Source organism: Eschrichtius robustus, chromosome 20, assembly GCF_028021215.1.
Source record: "Eschrichtius robustus isolate mEscRob2 chromosome 20, mEscRob2.pri, whole genome shotgun sequence".
NCBI lineage: Eukaryota > Metazoa > Chordata > Mammalia > Artiodactyla > Eschrichtiidae > Eschrichtius > Eschrichtius robustus.
The window spans coordinates 52,615,537-52,637,846 of NC_090843.1; the positions used below are offsets into that span (position 1 = coordinate 52,615,537).

The 22,310-nt window shown below is 53.3% G+C and overlaps 1 protein-coding gene across 3 annotated transcripts in view; it reads left to right on the top strand.

Moving 5' to 3' along the window:
- ABR (ABR activator of RhoGEF and GTPase) overlaps positions 1–22,310 on the top strand; it is a 178,847-nt gene that overhangs the window by 95,612 nt on the left and 60,925 nt on the right. For 2 of the 3 annotated variants that reach the window (XM_068531713.1, XM_068531714.1), the window contains exons 3-4: positions 10,951–11,049; positions 17,670–17,855. In XM_068531713.1, coding sequence (XP_068387814.1) covers positions 10,951–11,049; positions 17,670–17,855 — 285 coding nt within the window. Of the gene's footprint in view, positions 1–1,672; positions 2,425–10,950; positions 11,050–17,669; positions 17,856–22,310 lie in introns of those variants that run through there. The other variant, XM_068531715.1, reaches the window with a different exon arrangement.

A 22,310-nucleotide genomic window follows, 5' to 3' on the forward strand; every position in this document is an offset into this window, starting at 1 on the left:
TCTTCCTCAGCCCTCCACCCAGCTTGGAGGCTCAGCCAAGGGCACTGTTCTCAGCTGAGATGCCCAGTGGGAAGGAGAGGTGATGAGCCCAGGTGGGCCTAGGATGGCACACTGTTAACCCCCCCTTTGGAATGCATTTCCAAACGAGCTGCAAAGAGTTGGACTCTTCCCCCTGTGGCCATACAGTTGCCACCTGGCAGGGGATGTGCCATGTGCATAAGGAGGCCAGTGGTAGACACACGAGGCATTAATGGACAACTCAGACACTGTATCATTAAGAACCACACTGGCTGGTCTGGCAACTGTGTACTGGGAGAGACACTTGTGAGCTAGAATCATTAGGATTTTGAGGAAATCCCTGACTAGAGACATGGTTTGGGGGCTGGTGGGAGATTGGGGGGATTGGCGTGAGTGGGGCTGGAGCTTCAGGGCTCATTACTCAGAATCTGGAGTTTTCACTTGATCTGTCTGGCTGGTGGCACCTATTATACAGGTTTGCAAAGATAAGTAGTGGGCTGGTCATGTGTGAAGCTGAATTTGATTCCAAGATGCCAGGTCCAGTGATGAAATGGGACAGAGGTGATATTCAAGGAACAACACCCCACCCCCCCCCACACACACCCCTCCCAACCTTCCCTCAAAGAAACACAACCAACTGCAAGAAGGCAGCAACCTTGTCTGTGGGCCTGATTCAGTGCACAGATGTGTTTCATTGAGACTGCATCATGTTTTGTTTTTTAAATATAATTTATCTGCCATCATTTTTAAATTGAGAGCTATCACCTAAAAATCCGGATTCCAGCTTCTCTTGAACAATCCAAGATGGGGCAACCTTGAGCCTGCACTGCCCCTGGCAGCCAGCAGCTGGAGCTGAGTGACAGTTTCTTCGGTTCACCTGGTCCCACCCTACCTGGCTCATTTCACTAACTAATCTTACCTGCACCCTCTTGGGTGCTGGAGTTGGCAACCTTTGCCCTAGGTGTTGTGAAAGAGCTTTTCCCAGCTGCTGCCCTTAAACTCCACCCCCATGAGTAGGTGGATTACATCTCTGGATGGGGCCAGGGGACCAGAGTGTGCACTTCACCCTCTGGATGGATTTAGCTTCTGTAACCATGGAAGAAGCCAGGGGAAGCAGGCTGGGGGTGGGCAGGGCTGGCGTGCTCCTGGTCCTGGGTTAAGTGTACCCTCCCCTGTGGGGCTGGTTCTACTGGGCCCAGGCCCCTGTTGAGGGAAAAGAGCTCCGAGGAGGTGTGGTGTCGCTAATCAGCAGCATCTGTGAGTAGGAGGTGTGGCACCTCCGGCTGCTCGAGGCGGCCCCGCTGCAGCCCCTGGCTGGCACTTGTGCTTCTTTCGTGGCGAGACAGGTCAGGCCTCCTTTGCACAAAGCCTTGTTCCCTCAGCCACGGTGGCGATGCAAAGAAACTATGGTTTCTCACCAGGGCTTGGCCTCCCTTCCTCAAAGGTGTCAGAGCCTGAGGCGGAAGTGAGAAGGGGCTTGTCGGCATCCCAAGGTGACACCGAGGTTGGCCCGGCGGCCCGCGAGGCTGTGCGGGCAGCTGCTCGTCCGCTCCGCCCCCGCCTGCCCGCGGGGCCGGTGAGGGGCTGTAAATAAAGCCTGTCTCTGGGAAGCGGACCTCCCCCTGCGCCCGGCCCGGCTGCGGCCCCGTCGCCCCTCCTCCGCGCTCCCGAAGCCTCCGCCAGCCGGCTGGCCCGGCGACCGCAGAGAGGGAACGGCTCCACCTCACCCGTCGAGTCGTGCATTTCCTGTGTCTTGAGAGCGAACGCGAACCTCCGCGTCCAGGAGGGCGGGATCTGTGGGGCCGGTGGCGGCGGCGGCGGCGGCGGCGGGGCGCCCGGCCGGGCTGGGAGCGGCGGCAGGGAGCGGGGCCCCGCCTGCCTGGAGAGCCGGCGCGCACGGCAGGAAGGGCCGCGGCGGCCGGCAGGGGCGCGCGGGCTCCGGTGACAGCCCTGGAATCGCGGCGGCGGCAGCGGCGGCGGAGCTCCCCGCGAGAGGCGGCCGGGGCCGCACGGACGCCCCGCTTCCCCTTTCTCCGGGAGGACCCGGAGCCGGCGGGCGGGAGAAGGCTCATAATGGAGCCTTTCATCGGCAGCCGGTGGCCGGGCGCCAGGACGGACTCCGGGGAGGCCCGCGTGCTGGTTTAGGCCTGCCCTGCACGCTCTTCCCGTCCCCGCCTGCCGGCCTCGCTCCCGGGCGCCGGCGGCCACGGCTGCCGCTGCCGCTACTGCTGGGACCCTGCTTCCTGTTTGCCCTCCGCGGCTCCCGCTGCCATGGAAGAGGAAGAGGAGGCGATAGGCTTTTTGGACAAGGTCCTGGAGGATGAAGATGTGTTTCTCCTGGAGGAGTGCGAGCTGGGAACCCCGACCAGCCCCGGCTCAGGGTCCCCATTCTTGGTGGCTGTGAAGGTGGGAATGTGACACGCCCTGGATGCTTGTCGGGGGAGGGGGCAGGGCTCGCAGCTCTGACTGCCGAAGCCTGTGCGGCAGAAATGGCTGATTTGTGCACAGACCTTGCGGCCGAGTGGAAGCACCTCAGCCTGAGAGGGGCTGGCGCCTGCCTGCCAGGGGATGAGAGGGGCTGTGCTCTGGGCACAGCTGTTCCTGGGGGAGAGGCGCAGTGCCCGCCGCCTCCCCCTGGACCAGTTGTCCTCAGGGGGAGTGGCTGCTGGCTTTCCCCAGGCCAGTTGTGCAGAGGGCTTTCTCTGGCAGTGACATGAGTCCCCTGGTGGGCACGCCAGTGGTGTGAGCCTGCTGCCCCAGAGGAGCTGGCCGACGTGAAACTAGGAGGCCGTAATTCCTTGTTTCCATGGCAGCAGTGGGATAAGTGCACTTGTGAAGTTCAGGCCAAGGGAGCCACTCTCTTCCAAGCAAGTGGAATCTGGTGAATCTGGGCTAGGGCACGAGAGCATTTGGAGAGATGGAGAGCCAGAGGTCCCTGAACTTCCTTGAAGGGAAAGAATTGGATCAGCTGAAGAGGGGCGGTAACGGCTGGCTTGGAGGCAGGAGCCAGGTGGCTAGGCACTTTACCCAAGGTGGGCATAGGCAGGAAGCGTCTGCCGGACCCCAGCCCACCGACTCTGGGGCTGTGGGCATTCTCGGCAGCAATGCCTCTGTTTAATCAGAGAAGTTGCCTCGAAGGTAGAGCAGGAGGGGAGCGGTTGCCTCAATCCCCTTCTCTTCACGCCCCCCCCTGCCCCCCCACCCCGCCCCAGGGGCCGGGATCCCACTTGAAAGCACACCAGTGCTGCCTAAGGCGTGCACACCACACCGTCCTAACTTTCTTTCACCTCTAACCTCAGTGTTTTGCTCACCTCCTCTCTGTTCTGTGGCTCAAAGGGAGGGCCAGTGAGAACGTGTGGCAGGGAGTTCACAGACTGCAAGCCAGGCTGCCTAACAGAGAGCGCCCGTCTTGTGGGGTCCGAGCCTGTCTGCCCTGGCAGCACTGCACCCCAGAGGGCATGGTGCACGGAGCATTGTTCTGGGCGGGAGGCTGTCGCTGAGCCTCTCTGGGCGTCTTTGTCCCTCCTGTAAGATGGGGATCACTGCCCTGCTCCACCCGTGCTACAGTGTGGGTCAGAGGAGGAGCTAATGGAGGTAAAAATAGACTGCAGACCCACGGGTAGATGGCTGATGTGTGGAAGGGGTGGAGCGGTCGCTGTAGGCCGGGGTGTGGGGCAGAGAGGAGCCGTAACGGGAGGCTGGCAGTGGCTGGCGCCCCATCCCTGGTTTTCTCATCTGGTGCTAGCTCGGCACACTGGGGTAAGTCACATCTCTCATTGGGCCCCCAAGGCCTTACCCTTAGGGTCTGCCCAGCCATCCCAGGAACAGGATGGGGAAAAGTCTGGTTATGAACCAAGAGCACCTGCTGGGAGCTTAGTAGTGTGTGGGATGGGACCTCCGTGGGTTCCTAATGGCCCTTCTCTGAGACACCCTCCCCAGCACAGATGGGGTTCCACTCATATGCTGCCTTATGGGTCCTGCCTTACTCTGGACCTCTAGTCTGGCTTATACCGGGCTAGCCCCTATTTCATTCTGTTTGGAACTCTAGATGTCTGCCTCTCTCCTCCAGGGCAGGGCCCTCTTGCTTTCATTGTGAGCGCTGCACAGTGCTTGGTGTGTGGCTGGTGTCCAGTGGATTGGTGGAGTGAGTGAGGCTCCACGGGGCCCACACAGGGCGTACCATGTCCCTGGCCTTATTCCATCTCAGAGGTGTTCTAAGGAGGAAGCACACGGATACCAAAGGGGCTTGGGTGCACATCACACCTAAAAATGCTGTTCCTCCCAGAGCCCTGTGAGCGCCAAGATGGAGTCTTCCCCTCTACCTCGCCGCCTCAGCGTTCCCAGACCTGTCTCCAGCACTGGGGGGAGGGGCCCTTTCCTGAGTGTTGGGGGATTCCAAGCCCCCTGTCCCAGCCTGAACACGTCTAGGATGCCCTTCTCCTCTACTAGGCTTGGCCATCTATAGAGAGAGAAGACAAACAGAAAGCTCATTGATTCATTCAACAAACACTGTCAGGTTGTGTTCTATGCAAAGCAGGCTGCCTGGGGGAGGAGACAGGTGAACAAGGCTTCGTCCTTTCTCAAAAAGAGTTCACAGTTCAGGGTAAGGGGGCAAGTGCCCAGATAATAGGAATATAATGAGAAAGTAGGCAGGGCCATGAGAGGGGTTCTGATAAAAGGGTACTAAACTCAGAGGAGGAGGGACCACTTCTCGTTGAGTCAGGGCTGGACTGGGCGCGTGTGTGTGCACGTGTGTGTGCATGTGCACGTGTACATGTGTGAGGTCAGGGCTCATTTCTGGAGGGTGTGCTCCTGTCCTGGGCTGTGGACTGGGCACACTCCTGCATGGTAGACTCTTCTTGGCGGCTGGTAGAAGTCCAAGGCAGTTCTCTCTTTGCTATTACTTTACTTCAGGAGTACTTACCTTAAACAGTAGTCGTGTTCCTGAGCACATGTCCAGATGCCAGTCCTATAAATCAATCCTGTTTTCAGTGTAATTTCCGAGATGCTTCATCTTCCTGGGGGACAGATGTGAAGATGGCAGTGGTTTTCTCCAGAGCTGGAGCTGGAGCTTGCTATGTGTTTCAACCCACAGTCCCCTTTGAGGAGTTAATGGTCTATAAACTAATAATAATGTGAATACTGATAGCAGCGTCACCTCCCCTCTGTAAAGTATTGTGTACATCCCCCAAATCTTTTTTTTTTAATATATCTTTCTTATTTTTTTTTTAAATTTTATTTATTTATTTATTTTTATTTATGGCTGTGTTGGGTCTTCGTTTCTGTGCGAGGGCTTTTCTCTAGTTGCAGCAAGTGGGGGCCACTCTTCATCGCGGTGCGTGGGCCTCTCACTATCGTGGCTTGTCTTGTTGCGGAGCACAGGCTCCAGACGCGCAGGCTCAGTAATTGTGGCTCACAGGGCTAGTTGCTCCGCGGCATGTGGGATCTTCCCAGACCAGGGCTCGAACCCGTGTCGCCTGCATTGGGAGGCAGATTCTCAACCACTGCGCCACCAGGGAAGCCCACCCCAAATCTTTCATATGATTCTATTTAAAGGTACCTAGGGCTGATAGGGGCCTTGCTATATAAAGGCTGCTATTTAAAGGAACTCATTTGTCAGGAATTTTAAAATCCTTTTGTAATGCAGATTAACCCTTCAGGTTAATTCTGTGCCAATTTTTAATGGATTATCTGGACCACCTGTGTTTCTTTTTCACTTGTCCAGGTCTCTGCTCCCTCCATGTGCAGTGATGGCCACACCTGTGTCCCCCACTTAGGTTTCTTCCCGAAGTGTGGGCCACATATGAGATGATTTGAGAGATGATTTTAGGTGGCACCTGGATATATATTTTGCACTTTAATAGTTAGGCGTAAATTTTAATGTAACTTAGAAAAAAATAGGGACTTCACTGGTGGTCCAGTGGTTAAGACTCCGCGCTTCCACTGCAGGGGGCACGGGTTCCATCCCTGGTCAGGGAGCTAGGATCCCACATGCCGTGTGACGCAGCCAAAAATAAAAATAAAAAAATGCACGTCTTTCCTGTGATTTCAAATATAATGCTTGGGATAAGGCTGTGCTTTTAAGAAGCCAGTTGTTGTAAAGAACAGTATTAAGTAAATAATAGTGCCGGTGGTATGTATGACAGAACTGCAAAGGTGTGGGATGTGAATAGCTGAACTTTGAAAACACTGCTGGACCCCATGGGACCTGCCTGCAGCTTCAGACAGCAGGGAGCCCAGAATATGGAGATCTACCCTTTAGGAGGGTCCCCCAGCAGTGCCCGCCCCACCCCCCACTCTATTCTGCTGAGGAATTAGCTGAAAGAGACCTCCCTGGTGCCTAGGGCTGGGGAGAGGAGAGAATGGCTGGGTTCCCTGCATCGACTCAACTCAGGGAGGGGCCAGCTGTCCTGAGGCTGAGGCTGATACTTGGCATGGACATAGTGCCTAGACCCAGTGGCATCCGCTCTGACCAGCCCCCCCCACCCCCACCCCCGGGGTGCTCCTTGCAAACTGGTGTGGCCCGTGGACTGAATTCTACTGTCTACGGAGCTGCTTGGCCTAAGGCTCTGAATTGCAAGTGGCCCTGCCTGTTCAGCCCACATTGTTGTCTTGGAGGAGATCAAGGCTCCTGGAGAGAGTCTTGACTTGGCCTGGAACCAAACCTTTGGAGACTTTATTTGGCCTGGACGGTAGAAGACCAGGCCAGGCCAGAGCCAGCTAAGCCTTACTTGCAGATACTGTCCCTACCAGAGTGACTTGGCCTCTTGGATTTGAGGCCTCAGGCTGACACTTTCAGCCCAGCAGATTATGTAAAATGCTGGGCATGAACAAGCCCCCCGTGGCTGCTGCATTTCGTAAGCTCCAGTTGGGGAGGAAGTGGGGACAGTGTCACTCAGATGGCAGCTTCCTTGTGCTGCAGGACTGGCAAGCAGCGTGGCACGGGCTCTGGGGGCCCTGAACTCCGGAAAACTCCCTTCCCTGGGGATTCTGGGTGTGTGGGCACCTCTGGAAGGCTCTTTGGGGGCAGAGACTGTCTCCTTCACTTGTCTTCCCAGTGCCGGGCACATGGTGGGGAATGAGTGAATGGATGTTGAGCCCTGATGTTTTATGGGATAAGAATAGCTCCAGGAGGATTGAAGAAACAATTGTGAATTTCCAGGTAATTCCAAGCCAGGAACAGGTGGGGTCTGAGGAAAGTGAAGATGGACGAGGTTTTGGGCCGTAACTGACAACAGGCCACCTGGTGGTAAAATGCACAGAATTTAATTTCACATCCTTTCCCATCACCTCCACCCCCATGCCGGCCAAAATGTCAGGGTGAATGTGGCCCAGAGTGGGGACTCTTGGGGGTGACTACTTACTGCCTTTTGGGGGGTTCTCTCAAGATTGGACTCTGAGGTTGGAGTCTCATGAGGAGTGGGTCCTGCTGCAGTGGGCTGTCACGGGGCCTGACACAAGGGTCTGTGCTCATGCCAGGGTGGGTGAAGGCTTGGTGGGGCTGTGAGTCACCCTGTCTTCACCCTGGTCCTGGTCCAGCCAGCTCTACAGTTAAGCTCACGTTGTGCCCCCAAGTGACTTCCCTGAGAGGGTGTTTGCCAGGCCCTCAGGCAAATCCCCAGTTGGCAGGGAACGGGAAGGGAATGGGGCACAGGAGGGGAGCGCTGGCCCCCAACGTGGAGGGCGAGTTCCCATTTGTCAGACTGGGGAAGCAGTAGGTCTGACCTCGACCCCCACTTCCACCTCCAGGGCTGCGAGCCGTGCTCCGAGCTCCGGTCTCATTCCTTGGAGGGGGTGCTGCCTGCCTGCGACGCCCACAGCTCTGGGCAGCTGGCAGTTTCCACTCTCTGTGCCTCAGAGGGATAATGATCACACCTTCTAGACTGTGGGATTCCAGTGAGTTAATCCACGGAAAGTGCTTAGAACAGTGCCTGGTACTTGTGAAGCCATCAATAACTAACCATTGTCTTTCCCTAAAGCTTGGCATCCATACTGGTCTCCTAATGCTGCCGAAAACAAATTACCACACATTTAGTGGCTTAAAACAACACAGATTTATTCCCTTACAAGTCTCAAGGGTCAGCAGGGCTGCATTCCTTCTGGAAGCTCTAGGGAAGAGAACCTGTTTCCTTGCCTTTTCCAGCTTCTAGAGGCCCTCTGCATTCCTTGGCTCATGGCCCCATCCTTTGCCTTCAAAGCCAGCAGTGGAGCATCTTTCAGTCTCGCACTCAATATCTCCCCGTCCTCTTCCGCCTCTCCCTCTCCTTCTGTGGGCTCCATCCCTCCATAGCCTTTTCTCTTGGCTCCCTCTCACAAGGACCCTTGTGATTACATAGGGTCCACCTGATAATTCCCAGGATAATCTCCCCACATAAAAATCCTTAACTTAATCACATTTGCAAAGTCTCTTTTGCCGCATTAGGTGACATAGTCACAGGTTTTGTGGATTAGGCGGTGGACATCTTTGGCAGGACCTTGTTCTTCTATCACAGGATTGGATTACATTTCAGAGACTCTGGGAGAGGCAGCCTCCGGCACAAATTGCTAACTGGTTTGCTGATGGAAGGTCAAGGGTTAAGTCCTTCACCTGGGGAAAGGGCAGGACAGCCTGTGAGAACATGCTGGGGTGGCCATGCAGCAGGGGGAAAGCAGCTCTCCTTCAGACTTAGGAGATTTCTGGTAGCTTCAGACACTCTCCCAGCTTATGCTAAGGGTGTGCATTTGATGCCCAGAGAGGGATCTGTTTTGAGATTCCAGTTAAGCATCCGAAGCTTGAGAAAGGAACAAGAGAGTGAGGAAATCATCAGAGCAGTGGACGAGACCAGAATTTGGTGTTCGAGGACCTGCAGGGGAATCCCAGCTCTGCCACTTTCTGGCTGTGTGATTCTGGGCTAGTCCCCTCCCTCTTTTAAGTCTTATTTGTTTGTTTCCATTCGTATAATGGAAAAATATAGTACCTCCCTCAGGGAGGTATTTGAGAGAGGGACGAAGCTAAGTGAGAGAGTGGAAAGGACTTACAAGGCTTAATAAATGGCAGGTGCCCACATGTTAGGGACATCACGTGGTGCTGGGCTTTAGGGGTGTCCAGGGGAGCGTGACGCAGGTGCTTCAAAGACCCTACAGAATCACCGGGCAGGTAACAAGATAGGGCACGCGTCAGGTGCTGCGGCGGTGCCACAGATTCTGACACAAGAGCTGACACTGCAAGCCAGAGGCTTCAGCTGTGTCTTCAGGAGAGAAGAGCCCATGTGGGAGAAGGCATTTTAGGCAGCAGGGACGGCGAGAACCAAAGTTCGGAGGCTGGAACATTCCTGGCATGTTGGGAAGGCAGAGATCTGATGGCTGTTGGGGAGATTGGACAAGTTGGGAGAGGCACTAGGAGCCACTACAGGTGTTTAAGGAAAGAATATGCTGAACCCCCATCACACTTTATAGTCATATATTTATATTTACTCGGCTTTTGTTTTTTTGTTTGTTTTTTAACATCTTTATTGGAGTATAATTGCTTTACAATGGTGTGTTAGTTTCTGCTGTATAACAAAGTGAATCAGCTATACATATACATGTATCCCCATATCTCCTCCCTCTTGCGTCTCCCTCCCACCCTCCCTATCCCACCCCTCTAGGTGGTCACAAAGCACCGAGCTGATCTCCCTGTGCTATGCGGCTTCGGCTTTTGTTTTTTAACGTCTTTCTTTCCCACTAGATTATAAGCCACATGAGCATAGAGGCTACTGAATGCTTGTTTCCCATTGTATCTACAGGGTCTGGTGGGCATTTGTTGAATGAATAAATCAATGAGTGAAGAACCTACTTGAGTCCCCCAGTAATCACATTTTGCAGTATTAAGTCTTTGACAAGCCTCAGGTGTAGGGTGGCGTTCCGGGAATGTTGATCTGGCTCTGGTGAGCGGAGCGGAGGCAGGAGAGAGCGGCACTTGGAATCCGGTGGGGAGTGGGATGCTGTGGGTGTCTGCCACAGCAGAGGACAGGGTGGAGCAGAGGGGAGAATCCTTGCAAGAGACGAGCAAGGACACTTTGAAGAGCTTGGGGACTCAGTGTGGCAGCAGAGGGGGAGAGAGGAGGAAGAGGAGGCCAGGAATGACTTGGGGATCTTAGGTGACAAGAAGAATTATAAGTCTTTTCACTCAGGAAAAGTTTTCAAGCACTTTCTCTGTGCCAGGCACTGTGCTAGTTGGTGGCCACTCAAGGCTAAATGGGGTATGATCTCTACCATAGAGGAGAAGGCATTCTGGAAGGAGGAGGAGGCCTGTTGGTGTCTGTGCCTTACGCAGTCAGGCAGTCAGGAAATGCTGGCGGGGGTCGGGGGGTACATGGGGTAAAGTTGATGGCCCACAGCCAGCACCCTCCATTGTGGGATTGAACCCCCGGGGACAGGAAGATATAGTCAGAGGTGTAGCTGGAAGGCCACTTGGCCGGGGTCCCATGCCCACTTCCATCCCATCCTCTCTATCACTACTCCTCTCTGTTTATACATCACTTCCGCTGGGCACTTCCTCTGGCCCCTGCTGTGGCCTCCATGTGACCATGCCCTGCCTCAGTCATGACTCTGATTTCCCTTCTTAACTGTCTGTATCCCACCCCCCACCCCCCCATTAAATTGCTCCCACACATGGGGTCAGGTTCTTTTTTATCTTGCTCACTATTATAAGGTTGAAAGGTGGATGGCTACAAATAAGGAAATGTGGGGAAAAAAAAGGATGGGAGAGAATTAAAGCAAGACATTAGCAGTAGGAGTAAGGGTGATTGCTTTTCCTTTTATATTTCTGTATTTTACAAATTTTCTATAATAAGTCTTTGGCTTTTATCCCCTGCAAAAGTGTTAAAGAAGAGAAAAAAGGCAAGAAAATAGGCTGCTCAGGATTTTGGTCTCCTTTCTCATGAGCTGTTGGCTTTTGATCTGCTTTTACAGGTGGAAGCAGGGAAAGGCCTGGAGATGAGGAAGCTGGTTCTCTCGGGGTTCCTGGCCAGCGAAGAGATCTATATTAACCAGCTGGAAGCTCTGTTGCTGGTGAGTGTATACTCTGGGGCCTTTGTGCTCTAAAACTGCTTTTGGAGTTGGAGAGGGAGGGGGACCTGGACCAGTCCTTCCCAGGGGCGGGGTCTGTGGTACTACTCTGCCTATGGCTTGGCAGCCAAGGTCATTGAAAAGGCCTCTCAGCTCCGATTCTCCATTACCTGCCCTGGGAAAGGTAGAAGAAGAAGCACCACCTGGTTGGGGGTGGCGGACACTCCTTCATCCCTGACTATAGTGCAGGCATTACTAATGGATCACAGTTTTCTGTCCAGGTGGGGTCTTGGCCTCCGACTCCAGCTGGTACTCTGGGCAATCTCAACCAGTCAATCACATTGAGACCTCTTTGTCATCCCTAGTCCCGTTCCTTCCTTCTCCCTGGAATAGTTAACCATTCGCACCATCCTGAGGCCCTCTGGCAGGAAATGTGAGTTGAAGGGCTGTCTGTATCGTTCTGAGAAGCTCTGAGGCATTAGACAGGCTGCCGCCCTCTGTGAATGTGCCTTAGTTTCCTCTCCAAGACGGAGGCGTTGTTGTGAGAATGGGACTGAGAGGGGAATAATACAATGTTTTCAAAAGGTAAAAGTAACCACACAGATATAAGATGTTTTTGCCTCTGAAGAAAGTGCATATTAGATGCGTCTGGATACTTACTATGCAGAGTGATTGTGGCATGTAAAGTTCTCTTTCCTGGGTGTTGCGCAGTCTGAGACATCAGCTGATATCAGAAAAAGGAGGGATAAGAAAGGTAGATGTAAATCAGTAGAAAGTCATTCTTACAAGAATTGTAAGATACGCATTTATGTACTTGCTGCGATATGAGGTATTGTCACCCGGTGTCCCAGGGGACTTGGCATTTATTACCCCAGGAGTAACTATTGAGATGTGTAGCTGCTTTGTAACACACTGGGATGAGTTGGTGGTCAATCTCACTGGGAGTTTGTTGGTCTGCACAGTCATTTTTTCAAGGGAGGAACAGTTTGGCAGGTCCATAAGGACTCTGGTCTGGGGCCAGAACTAGGGCAAGACTTGACACTGCCATTAATAGTAGACTTATTGCCCTGTCTTTCAAACTGTGCAACTTAACCATTAGTGGGTAGTGTAATCAGTGTAGTGGGGTGAACCAGCATTTTAAAGCAAATGAGAAAGAAAATGTCGGCATGCATCCCATGTAGTAAGAATAAGTACTATTTCATGCAACTTTTGGCTTGTGTGGATATGTGTATATATGTACTGGGCCACATGCTTTCTTACATGCGTTGTCGGTTTTCAAAACCACTGGTGGGACTTCCCTGGCGGTCCAGCGGCCAAGACTTCGCCCTTCCAATGCAAGGGACAAGGGTTCAATCCCTGGTTGGGGAACTATGATCCCACATGCTGTGCGGCGCAGCCAATAAATAAATACATAAATAATAATTTTTTTTAAAAAACGGCTTTGGGCAAGCCATGGGTAACCTTCTTGAGCCTCAGTTTCCTCATCTGAAGATGAAAACAATGCCATTACCTTCTCTCTCTCCTTCATGGGGTTGAGAAAATCAGGTGATCCTTTTGGGGACCTAGTACAGTGCCAGGTACTTAGACACTGAAATATTATCCGAAGGAAGGAGGACAGGCAGATGAAATATACCTTATTAACTATGAATTGCTGTGCCCAAACAAAGGGGCATAGTTGTCATTACTTAAAGGATGCATATTTGAAAGAAGTTCAAAGGAACCAGACTGCCTGGCTTTGAATCTCTGCTCAACTGCTTACTAGCTGTAGACCTTCAGCAGATTAATGAACCTTTGTGCCTCATTTTGTCCACCAGCAAACTGGGTATACTAATATTAGTACTCTCTTCATGGGGTTGTTGTGAGGGTTAAGTGAGTTTGCAGGGGAAGGTCTTAGAGCCTGAGTGTGAGCAGATTCTATTATTTTCTCCTGTTCTGGGAAAGAGCGCAGGTTAGAGCCTGTTTGTTTCTATCAACCCACCAGTTCCCTGAAGGAAGGGGAGGTGCATGTTCCCATCAGAAGTGTGCCCCCCTTAGATTCCAGCTTGGTTCTCATCTGTCACTGGGCCTAATTTGAGTTCCATTTGTCTGGGTAAAGATAACAGATTTAGGGGCCAAGACACTCCCTCCCTGCCTGCCTTTCTAACAGCTCATGCTCTCAAGGCAAAAACTGTGAGGCTGAGGCTCCCAGTCCTGGGGTGTGACCCGGGGTAGGTCCCTCCTCTTCCCCTAGCTTGTTCATCCTGGCTTGGTCCTTTCTGGAGCAGAGGCAAGAGCTAGGGAGGGACGAGCCAGGAGGCCTGGTCTGCACCTGGAGGCCCCCCCGGAAGAGAGGGCAGGACCCTCCACGGCCACGGTCTCAGATAATAAGCCTCAGAGATGAGGAATCAAGCCTTCCTCTCTCTCCAGGAGCTGGGGGCCCTTCCCAGCCACCCAGGAGCTAAGCCCTTTGCTCTTTGGGGTGATCTGACAAAGGCGTTCAGAGAAGAAAACCTGTCTTCCCCAGCTCCCTCTGCCTCCCACGCCCAGCTCTCCTTCTTGCCACCCTACCCCCATTCCCGCAGCTCTTCTCCTGAGTGTTTGTTCTCAGTTTCACACTTCCTGATACGCAAACAGCTGGGCGTGTGTAGCCTGGACTGTGGACACACAGACGCAGACAGGGAGGCCACACAGGAGGCTCTGTTCCCGCCGCCTGGGTTGCTGGCTGGGCAAGGTGTGGTAACCTTCCAGAAACCTCCAGGTTCCTGATGGGCTCAGATGACAAGGGAAGAGGCTCTGGGAGCTGGGGCTGAGGTGGGGAGTGGAGGAAGGGGGGCAGACCAAATGCACGTAATTCTGCAAGTCTCCCCAGGCTGCAAGTGAGCTGGGTGCTGCCTCTGGCCTGCCTTTGCCTTCAGCACCTTCCAGCCCTGGGTCCCACCTGGCCCTCCTCTCTTAGACTCTCCTTCTGGAGTTTGCTTTGTTCCTTACCTGTAAGATAGGTTCAGGACGCTCCCCCGACCCCTCCACCCCCGCCCCCAGCCTGTGGTGATAGTTAACAAAGGTGCATGTGGCAGCCTCCAGGCCTCTTGGGATAGGAGGTAGAGGAAGTGGGCCGATTTCTTTCCCTGCTTTCGAAAGGCAAAAGGCAACTTGCTGGGGGACAGAAGAGACAAATGACAGTGTGAAGTCCTGAAAGAAGTTCGAACCTGCCTGGCCCGCCTTCCTGAGGGGCACTTCATGGGACGCCAGAGCCAGAGTTAACTCTAATAAAATGGGGAACTGGCGCCCCGTCCTCTGCTGCAGCATTCTGGGAAGAGGGAGGGGTAGCTGGTGTGCTCTCTCAGGAGAGCAGGGCTGCCTGTGCCTTTCTGCTGCCCTCCCCGCCCGAGGCCTATTTTCAGGGCTTCACCAGATAAAAATAACTGCCTCTAAGGGTCTCAGGCCAGCTAGGGGCACGCACCCAGCACTTTCCCTTCCCCCAAAGGCCCCCAACCTTGTCCTGAGAACCAACGGCCTGATGCCCCAAGCGCAGTCCCTGTCTGTGTGACCTGCCCCTGGTGAGCACCGGCGCTTCCCCTTTTGCAGACAGAGTGGGACTTTAGGAGGAAGCACAGCAGTTGTGTCTTGTCCCTGCATAGGCCTGAGTGCTTCCCCAGCAGCTTCTGAGCAATCCTGACCCCCCCCCTTTCTTCCCCAGGACTGTTCTCTCCTATTTCCTTTATTCCCCCCGGGTGGGGATTGCACCCCGGCTGGGACAGGGACTCCGTGGTGACTTGGACCCTCCCCTGGACCTGGGTAGATAGAGGTAAAAAGGATAAAGTCTGACTGATCCCAAGGGCCAGCTCTGTATCCTTCACGGAACATCGGGAGGCGTGAGCTCAATGTCGCTGCCCACCTGGGGTGGGGAGAACATTCTTCCTTTCTCCTGGCTCCGGTTCCCTCTGTGTCCCTGCCTGGCATGCTTCCCCAGGCCCCAACCCTCCACTTACTCTGATATTCCCTCTGAGGCCCTTTCCCATCACCTCCTCTGTGAAGCCCTCTCCGAGCTGTGCCAGTTGGTTGGTATTTACAGTCCAAGTCGAGTAATAAGTGTTTCTTGCTTTGTCCACGAAAATGTTTCATTTGTGTTGGTCCAGTTTACCCAAATAGATTATAACGTTGTCCAGAGCAAGGAACATGAGTCATAAAAATAATCTCCTAAAGGGAAAATTGGACCCCGTCACCCCCCTGTTTCAATCCCTCCAGGGAAGGCCAGGTCATTACATGGACTTAAAAGCCGCATTCCTTCCCCCCGTGTGATCTGGCCTCTGCTCACCCTCCAGCCCTCCTTTAGGGCCCTGCTCGCCAACCCCCTTGCTCGCAGCACACCGGCTCACTGGCTTGCTTCCAGCTCCTCTCTCTCCCCAAGCTATTCCCACCTTGGGACCAGGCATTGAGGAACTCTGCCTGAAATCCTGTCCCCTTTGCCCCCATGCTTCCATTTCAGGTCAATGTCTCCTTCTTGTCCTTCAGCAGGACATCCCCTTCTTATTTCCTTCATTGCACTTATGTGTGATTTTGTGTTTGATTGTTTCCTTGTGTTTTGTTTGTCTCCCCTACTAGATGGGAAGCTCCATGGGAGCAGTGATTAGTGAATCACTGAATACCCCCTACACCCCCTGGTCTGGCCTTACATGGGCACTTGGTCCATTATTTGTGGGGTAAATAGTAATAATAGTAGCAGCTAACATTTATTGATTGCCCTCTATGTGCCAGGCACATACTCAATATTTTAGATAAATTATGGCTTTTGATCTTCCCATCAGTGTTCTTGAGAAGGTAATATTATCCCGGTTTCACAAGTAAGGCTGCTGAGGCCCAGAGATGCTAAGTGACTTGCCCACAGCTATTAAGCGGCAGAATTGGGACTCTGGCCCACACTGCCTGGCCTGCACCAGGTCGAACCCCAGCCTGCTTTCCTAGCAAAGGGCTGGACATTAAGGCCTCACTGGTTCCAGCACTGAGAGGGTCAGAGGAGGACTTCTGCTTTTTCCTGCCTTCATCATCACGTCTGGATTTTTTAGAGCTGGGAGGACAGGGGAGCCAGAAGTCAGAGCATTGTCTGGGTTTTTAAGTAGATGGGACTTCCCCTTGTGGACAGACAGATGGGAGGAGAGAGTGAAGCCTGGCTGGACACCCGGCTGCTGTGGCTGGCTCGAGCCGGGGGTCTTCTCTCAGGGTGAGCCAGCGGTAACTTCGGCCTCCCTCAGTGGACGTTTCCCTGCAGCCCAGCATGGAGTCACCCATTCTCTGCTGGAGTGCTTCTCTTGTCGAAAGCTCGCTACCTAATCCTGTGAGATAGTGGGGGGCGGCTCTAGTGAGCCCATACCTGCGCCTGCAACTTCTCCTTTCTGCCCGCTGGGTCTCCAGAATGACCCAGACTAAGCCAAAGGCCTCTTTCCACACAGCACTTTAGCTTCACAGTAGACGAAGGACACCAGCCATGTCTGACTTAGGCTTCTCTCTCTCAAGTAAACGTACCCCTCCCCCCCACCTCCCCACCCCCGTGCCTTCTCTATGGGGCAGGTTCCAGGACCCTCTCCCCTGAAGGGCCTTCGGTGTGCAGTCTGGGCATCTTTGGGGGCTTTAGGGCTGAAGGAAGGTCAACCATGGAGGAGCTCTTTATCCTTCAGTATCGTTTATTGTTTGTTTCAATGATGAATGTTAACAGCTTTTGTTTCCTGATTATAAAATTAATATTTACTCACTGGAGGTGATTTAGAAAATACAGAAATCACACTGAAGAAAATGTATCCAAGCCTCATTTTCCCTTAATGTTGGGCTTTAAGGTGATGACTTCAGCTCCCAGCAAGTGTTGGGGATGGTCCTGAGCTTCTGTCTGTCACCTCACCCTCTCCACCAGCAGGCCTTGGAGCATCTTGGTGTAGGCAAGCAGAGATGACAGATAGGGCTATTGCATGTCATCTCGCATGCCAACCTCAGCATTGAGAAAGAGTCTGAGGCTACGACAGGGCTCAGTGAGAAAGATCACGGTGATTGCTTAGCAATGTCTGCCATGGGCACGGGAGGTAGCACGGTGGCATGCGTGCTACCCGCTCACTCTCTCTATACTGAGTGATGGGAACTTAAGATATCAGTGCAGCTGAGATTGGTTTGGGTCCCTTAGAAACGCTATTCCCCAAGTCCTAGAATCACGTTCTGTTTCTTGGAAGGAAATAGCTAAGGGGTTGAGTTCCCAGTCACCCCTCCTTTCCACTGAAGCATGACAAGGGAGCTTATGACTCAGAGCATGAGGCCATTGTGGAAGAAAGCTATGGACCCTGTTAAACCATCAAGCAAACCCAGTACAGGCTGAGAACCAGAGGTCCCTCAGGGGACACGGGGTGGGAGAAATGTGTCCTGGCACCATCCGTCAGACCTGGCGGGACTGCTGGACCAGGCTCCCTCTTCTTACAGTAATGGGTGGCTTGTTGGGGCCTGTGACAGCAGCTGCCCCATTCAAACCATGGTTCAGGTGCCCTGGCCTCAGTGGCCTTATCTGGGCAGAACTCGAGCAGCAGGAGGGCCTAATCTGGGCCCTGGGCCTGCTGACCCTCCGGTTTATTTGCCTCTCACCTCTGCTCTTTCTTCCTCCTCTCTCCCAGCCCATGAAACCCCTGAAGGCCACTGCCACCACCTCCCAGCCCGTGCTCACCATCCAACAGATCGAGACCATCTTCTACAAGATCCAGGACATTTATGAGATCCACAAGGAGTTCTATGACAACCTCTGCCCCAAGGTGCAGCAGTGGGACAGCCAGGTCACCATGGGCCACCTCTTCCAGAAGCTGGTGAGTCTCCCGTTGATGGAGGGCCCTTACCCGGGGCCTCAGTGGAGTTGCCGGTGTTGAGAGAGGACTGGTCAGCCCCAGACCTCCTGGCCTCCTTGAAGGCCTGGGTCATTTCTGAGTCCTGGAGGAAAGCCTGGGCTTCTGCCTTATGGGGAACCTGGGCCTGCTGCCCCGACTCCCGGCCTCCCCCAGTGAAGCCCTAGACTGCTTCTAGGGCTGCCAGAGACAGGCCATGTGGGTGGGTGCCCTTGGCAGGGCACTGTTTCTCTCACCCGGGGGCTCCAGGGCTGGACCGAAGGCTCCCCTGCTGGGCTGCAGGACCCTGTACCTCAGCCGGCAGAGGGGCAAGTGCCAGGTGGACGGGCAGGGACTGCTCACCTGAGACGTCAGACGCTCGCCTCACTTCCGTGCTGCCTCTGAAGTGAAGAGTCGCGTGGGAGACCATGCCAGCTAACGATCCTCCCCTGAGGACCCTGGAGCGGAAAGCACTAAGAGCCCAGCCCACCCGCATGGCAGGGCAGGGAGAAGGAGCGAGGAGGTGGAAGTAGCGTGCGGCCTTGTTCGGGAACGACTCGCAGAGACACCCTCTCCTCCAGCGCAGTGTCCGTCTCTGGCCGTGTCCCCTGAGGACCCCCAGTCAGACCCACAGGGCCCCCAACCCGGCTCTCCGCCACGTAACTTCTGCCAGCCCAGCAGGCAGGATGGAGCTCAGGAGTCTGTGGCCCTATCCTCTGGGTATGAGTGGTGGGGGGCAGGGAGCAGTGCTTCTCCTTTTCCTCCCCTGCAGTGGTGGGACCTGTTGAATGGACAGGGCTCTGCTCTTCTTACATGGAGAGGACTCTTGCTTGGATGCCCCTAGGCCACAAGCTCAGCATGCTCAACACTGAACTCACTGGCTCTGAAGTTCTCTGCTCTTTTCCCTGCCTCTGTCTCAGTGGGTGCGGCCATGTCCCAACCCCCATACATCCATGACTCCCGGGGGCTCATCCTTGGCACCTCCCCTCCCCCACCCCCTTCCACCTCCCTGCATCCCAGGGAGTCCACTTCTTTAAAGCTCACAGCCACCTGCTTCTCTCCAGCCCTCTGGCGCCCTCACCTGGACCACTGCTGTGGCCTCATGAGTGGCTTCTGCCCCAGACCTGCCTCCCAGGCAGCCTCTGGCCTCTACCTAAAAGCAGGAGAGCGTTTTCGAAACTCCTGACAGGACCTCAAGTCCCCCCTGCTCAGGGATTTGGATAAAGGCCAGGCTCCGAGGAGTGGCTTATGAGACCCTCTGCTGCTGGCCTCAGGCCACCCCTGGCCTCTGGCTGCTGCCGCCCCACCCTCTGCGCCCCCGACGCCGAACCTTCTGGTCTCAGTTCACACTGCAAGCACGCTTGACCTCTCTGTACTTGCGCTCTAGCCTGAAATGTCCTTCTCTGTCTTGTCTGGCTTCTCTGGTCAGTTTCCAATTTAGAAATGACCTCCGTGGAGAAGCCTTCCACAGCCTCTCAAATGCAGCCCCCTCCGTGAACACTAAACTGCCTGACTCCCCAGAACCATAAGCTCCAGGAGGACAGACTGTACTTTCTTCAATTTGGACCCCCAGAACCAGCCCAGTGGTCAATATATGAATGAGTGAGTGAGTGAGTGAATGAATGAGTGAATGAGTGCACCGTGTCCTTGACCCCTGGGACCAGGGAGCAGTTGGAAAGGCATTGAGGAGACATCACAGGACCTGAGGTCTGTGTCCTGAGGGACAGCAGTGTTACAGAGATGAGCACAGCTTCTAGAGCCAGGTCGCAGCTGGGTTTGAATCCGGGTTCTGCCACAGGTTAAGCTTGTGACGCTGGGCAACTTACCCAACTTCTCCTGACTCAGCTTCCTCATCTGTGAAAACGAGGATAATAATAGTATTTACTTTATTGGATTGTTGTGAGGACTGAGTGAGTTAATACCTGAAAAGTTCTTGGAACAGGACTTGGAAAATAGTAAATTAGTAAATACCCAGTAGTTAGCCATTATCATTACTGTCGTTACTATTATTACTGCTATTATTATTATCGTTAGGAAGAAGCACCCCTGAAAGGCGTTGTTGCCAGGGAACTCCACACTTCTGGTTCTGGCAGCCCCAGAGTGCTGGCCCCGGTTCAGGGAGGCTGAACGCACAGCCATCACTGCCCGCCTGGTCCAGGAGCCCGAGCTGATTGGCTTGGTGGGCAGCCTCTCCTCAGCCCTCAGGAGGGCAGAAGAGAGCAAACCCCGGGGGCGCGGGGAGGGGTGGGGCGCGGGTAGGAGTGAGTAGCCTGGAGCATAGTGGAAAGGCTGTCCCAGTTTAATCTTTGTCACTTGGACCCTGCTGTCACCAGGCTTCCCCATTCTGGTCTGAGCTTCACTGGCCTGGCCATGAATTTGCTACCCCCCTCTTCCCTCCCCCTGCATCATGAACTGATGTCTGAAGCCCCTGGGGCTACAGGCTTGGGAGGAGGCCGGGCAGGCCAGGCATCTGGAGACAGTTTATTTTCAGCTGGTCTCCGGGTATTTGATTATCCATTACTGAGAGAAGGGAATTAGCATCTCTGTTATTTGTTTTATGGGATCACCCCAGTGCCAAGCTGCTGTTTCCAAGCAACCTCCACTTTCCCAGTTAATGGCCCTGGCAGGCCAGGCCTTCCTTGGACCCTGCAGACTAGGGTGCTCCATGGAGATGGCAGTGCCTGGGATGGCCAGTGACCCCTGCACACAGACCTTCTGCCCAGGTGGCTCCTGCTTCTGGCTCACCTCCGGCTACTCCCTTCTGTAGTGGGATAGGAGGGTAGCGTTCCACCCTGAGCACCCAGCCTTTATCCTTCTGTGGGAAGGGGGACAAGGAATGTGCATACTTAGAAGAATAGCAATGATACTTTGGTTTAGGAAGTGACTGGCTAGCACATCCCCTGTAGCTCGGGACACCAGTGGGCCAGGACTCCCTCTGGAAGAGGAAATGAACTCCATCCCTTCCCACCCCTCCCCATCTGGGATTTTCCTTTCTGAAAAGTCTGGCCCATCTGGGGCTGAGACCTGCACGGCTCTGGCCCTGGCTTCTTCACAAGCATCCCAGTTCTCACTTTCCCCTCTGGCTTTCCTGCGCCCCACCTGCCAACTTCCTCGAGTTCTGTCTCTGCCCTGGGTGGCTCCAGATCCCCCACCGACCTCTTTGGATCCTTGAGGAACACAGGGATTCTGCAGAAAGCAGAGTCGATCCGGGGCAGGGCTCAGGGGCAGCCCACTTCCCCCCTCGTACCTTGGTGGGTAGAAGCCTTGCAGCAGCTGAACGTCCTTGCTACTTCATTGAAAAAAATTTTAACCAGAAAATCTAGAGAATAATGTAGCAAACAATGGTGCAGTCACCTCCCAGAATTAACAGATGTTAAGCTCTGAAGATATATGGAAAGACTTTTCAATCAAGAAAATAAAGCATTACAGATGAGGATGAAGTCTCTCTCTCTCTCCCTTTCCTCTTGCCCTTCCTCTCAACCTAGAAGCAGCTACTGGCATGAATTTGGTATGTAGCCTTCTAGGCTGCAGTTCGTGTTTTTGCTACGCATATATATCTTTTTATGGCATTGCACGTGCTTTTAAAGTGTATATAAGTGTGTCTATATGTATCATGTATTTTGCAATTCAATCAGCATTCATTTTGAAACTTGTCAGTGTTGCTACACAAAGATCTAGTTCATCCATTTTAACTGCACTCTGTGTATGGGTTCCTCTATTTGTGAGCATTTGTTTCCAGTCTTTTCACAAAAGAAAGAGTGAGGCGGGTAAATACCCTTGTTCACATTTTCTTGTGCACACACATATGCAAGTTTCTCTAGAGCAGTGCTTTCCAGTAGAAATATAGTGCGAGCCACGTATATAACTTAAATTTTTCTAGTAGTCGCATTGAGTAAAAATAAACAGGTAAAATTAATGTTAAGAATATATTTTATTTAGCCCAGTAGAGTCAAAATATTATCATTTCAACATGTAATCAAGATTAAGAAATTAATGAGATAATTTACATTCTCTTTCTCATACTAAGCCTTTGAAACCCAGTGTGTATTTTACACTCAGCACATCTCAGTTTGGACTAGTCACATTTTAGACGCTCAATATCCATGTGTAGCAAGTGGCTCCCATACGGGACAGCATAGCCCTGGGGGTCTGTTTGTAGACGAGGATTTGCTAAGTAGAAGGCTAAGCTGTGCATATTTTCAACTTTGTTAGTTATTGACAAATTACTCTCCAAATAATTATACTAATTTACACCCCGGCAAGCAGTCTGTAAAAGTTCCTATTTTCCTACATTCTTTCCAACCCTTAATATCATTAGACTTTTCAATTTTGACCAGGTTGATGGGTATGAAGTAGTGTCTCATTGTGGTTTAATTAGAATCTCCACCCTTTGTTCTGGTAAGAGGAAATGTACATGCAGAGCACAGAGAAGGCTTTCCG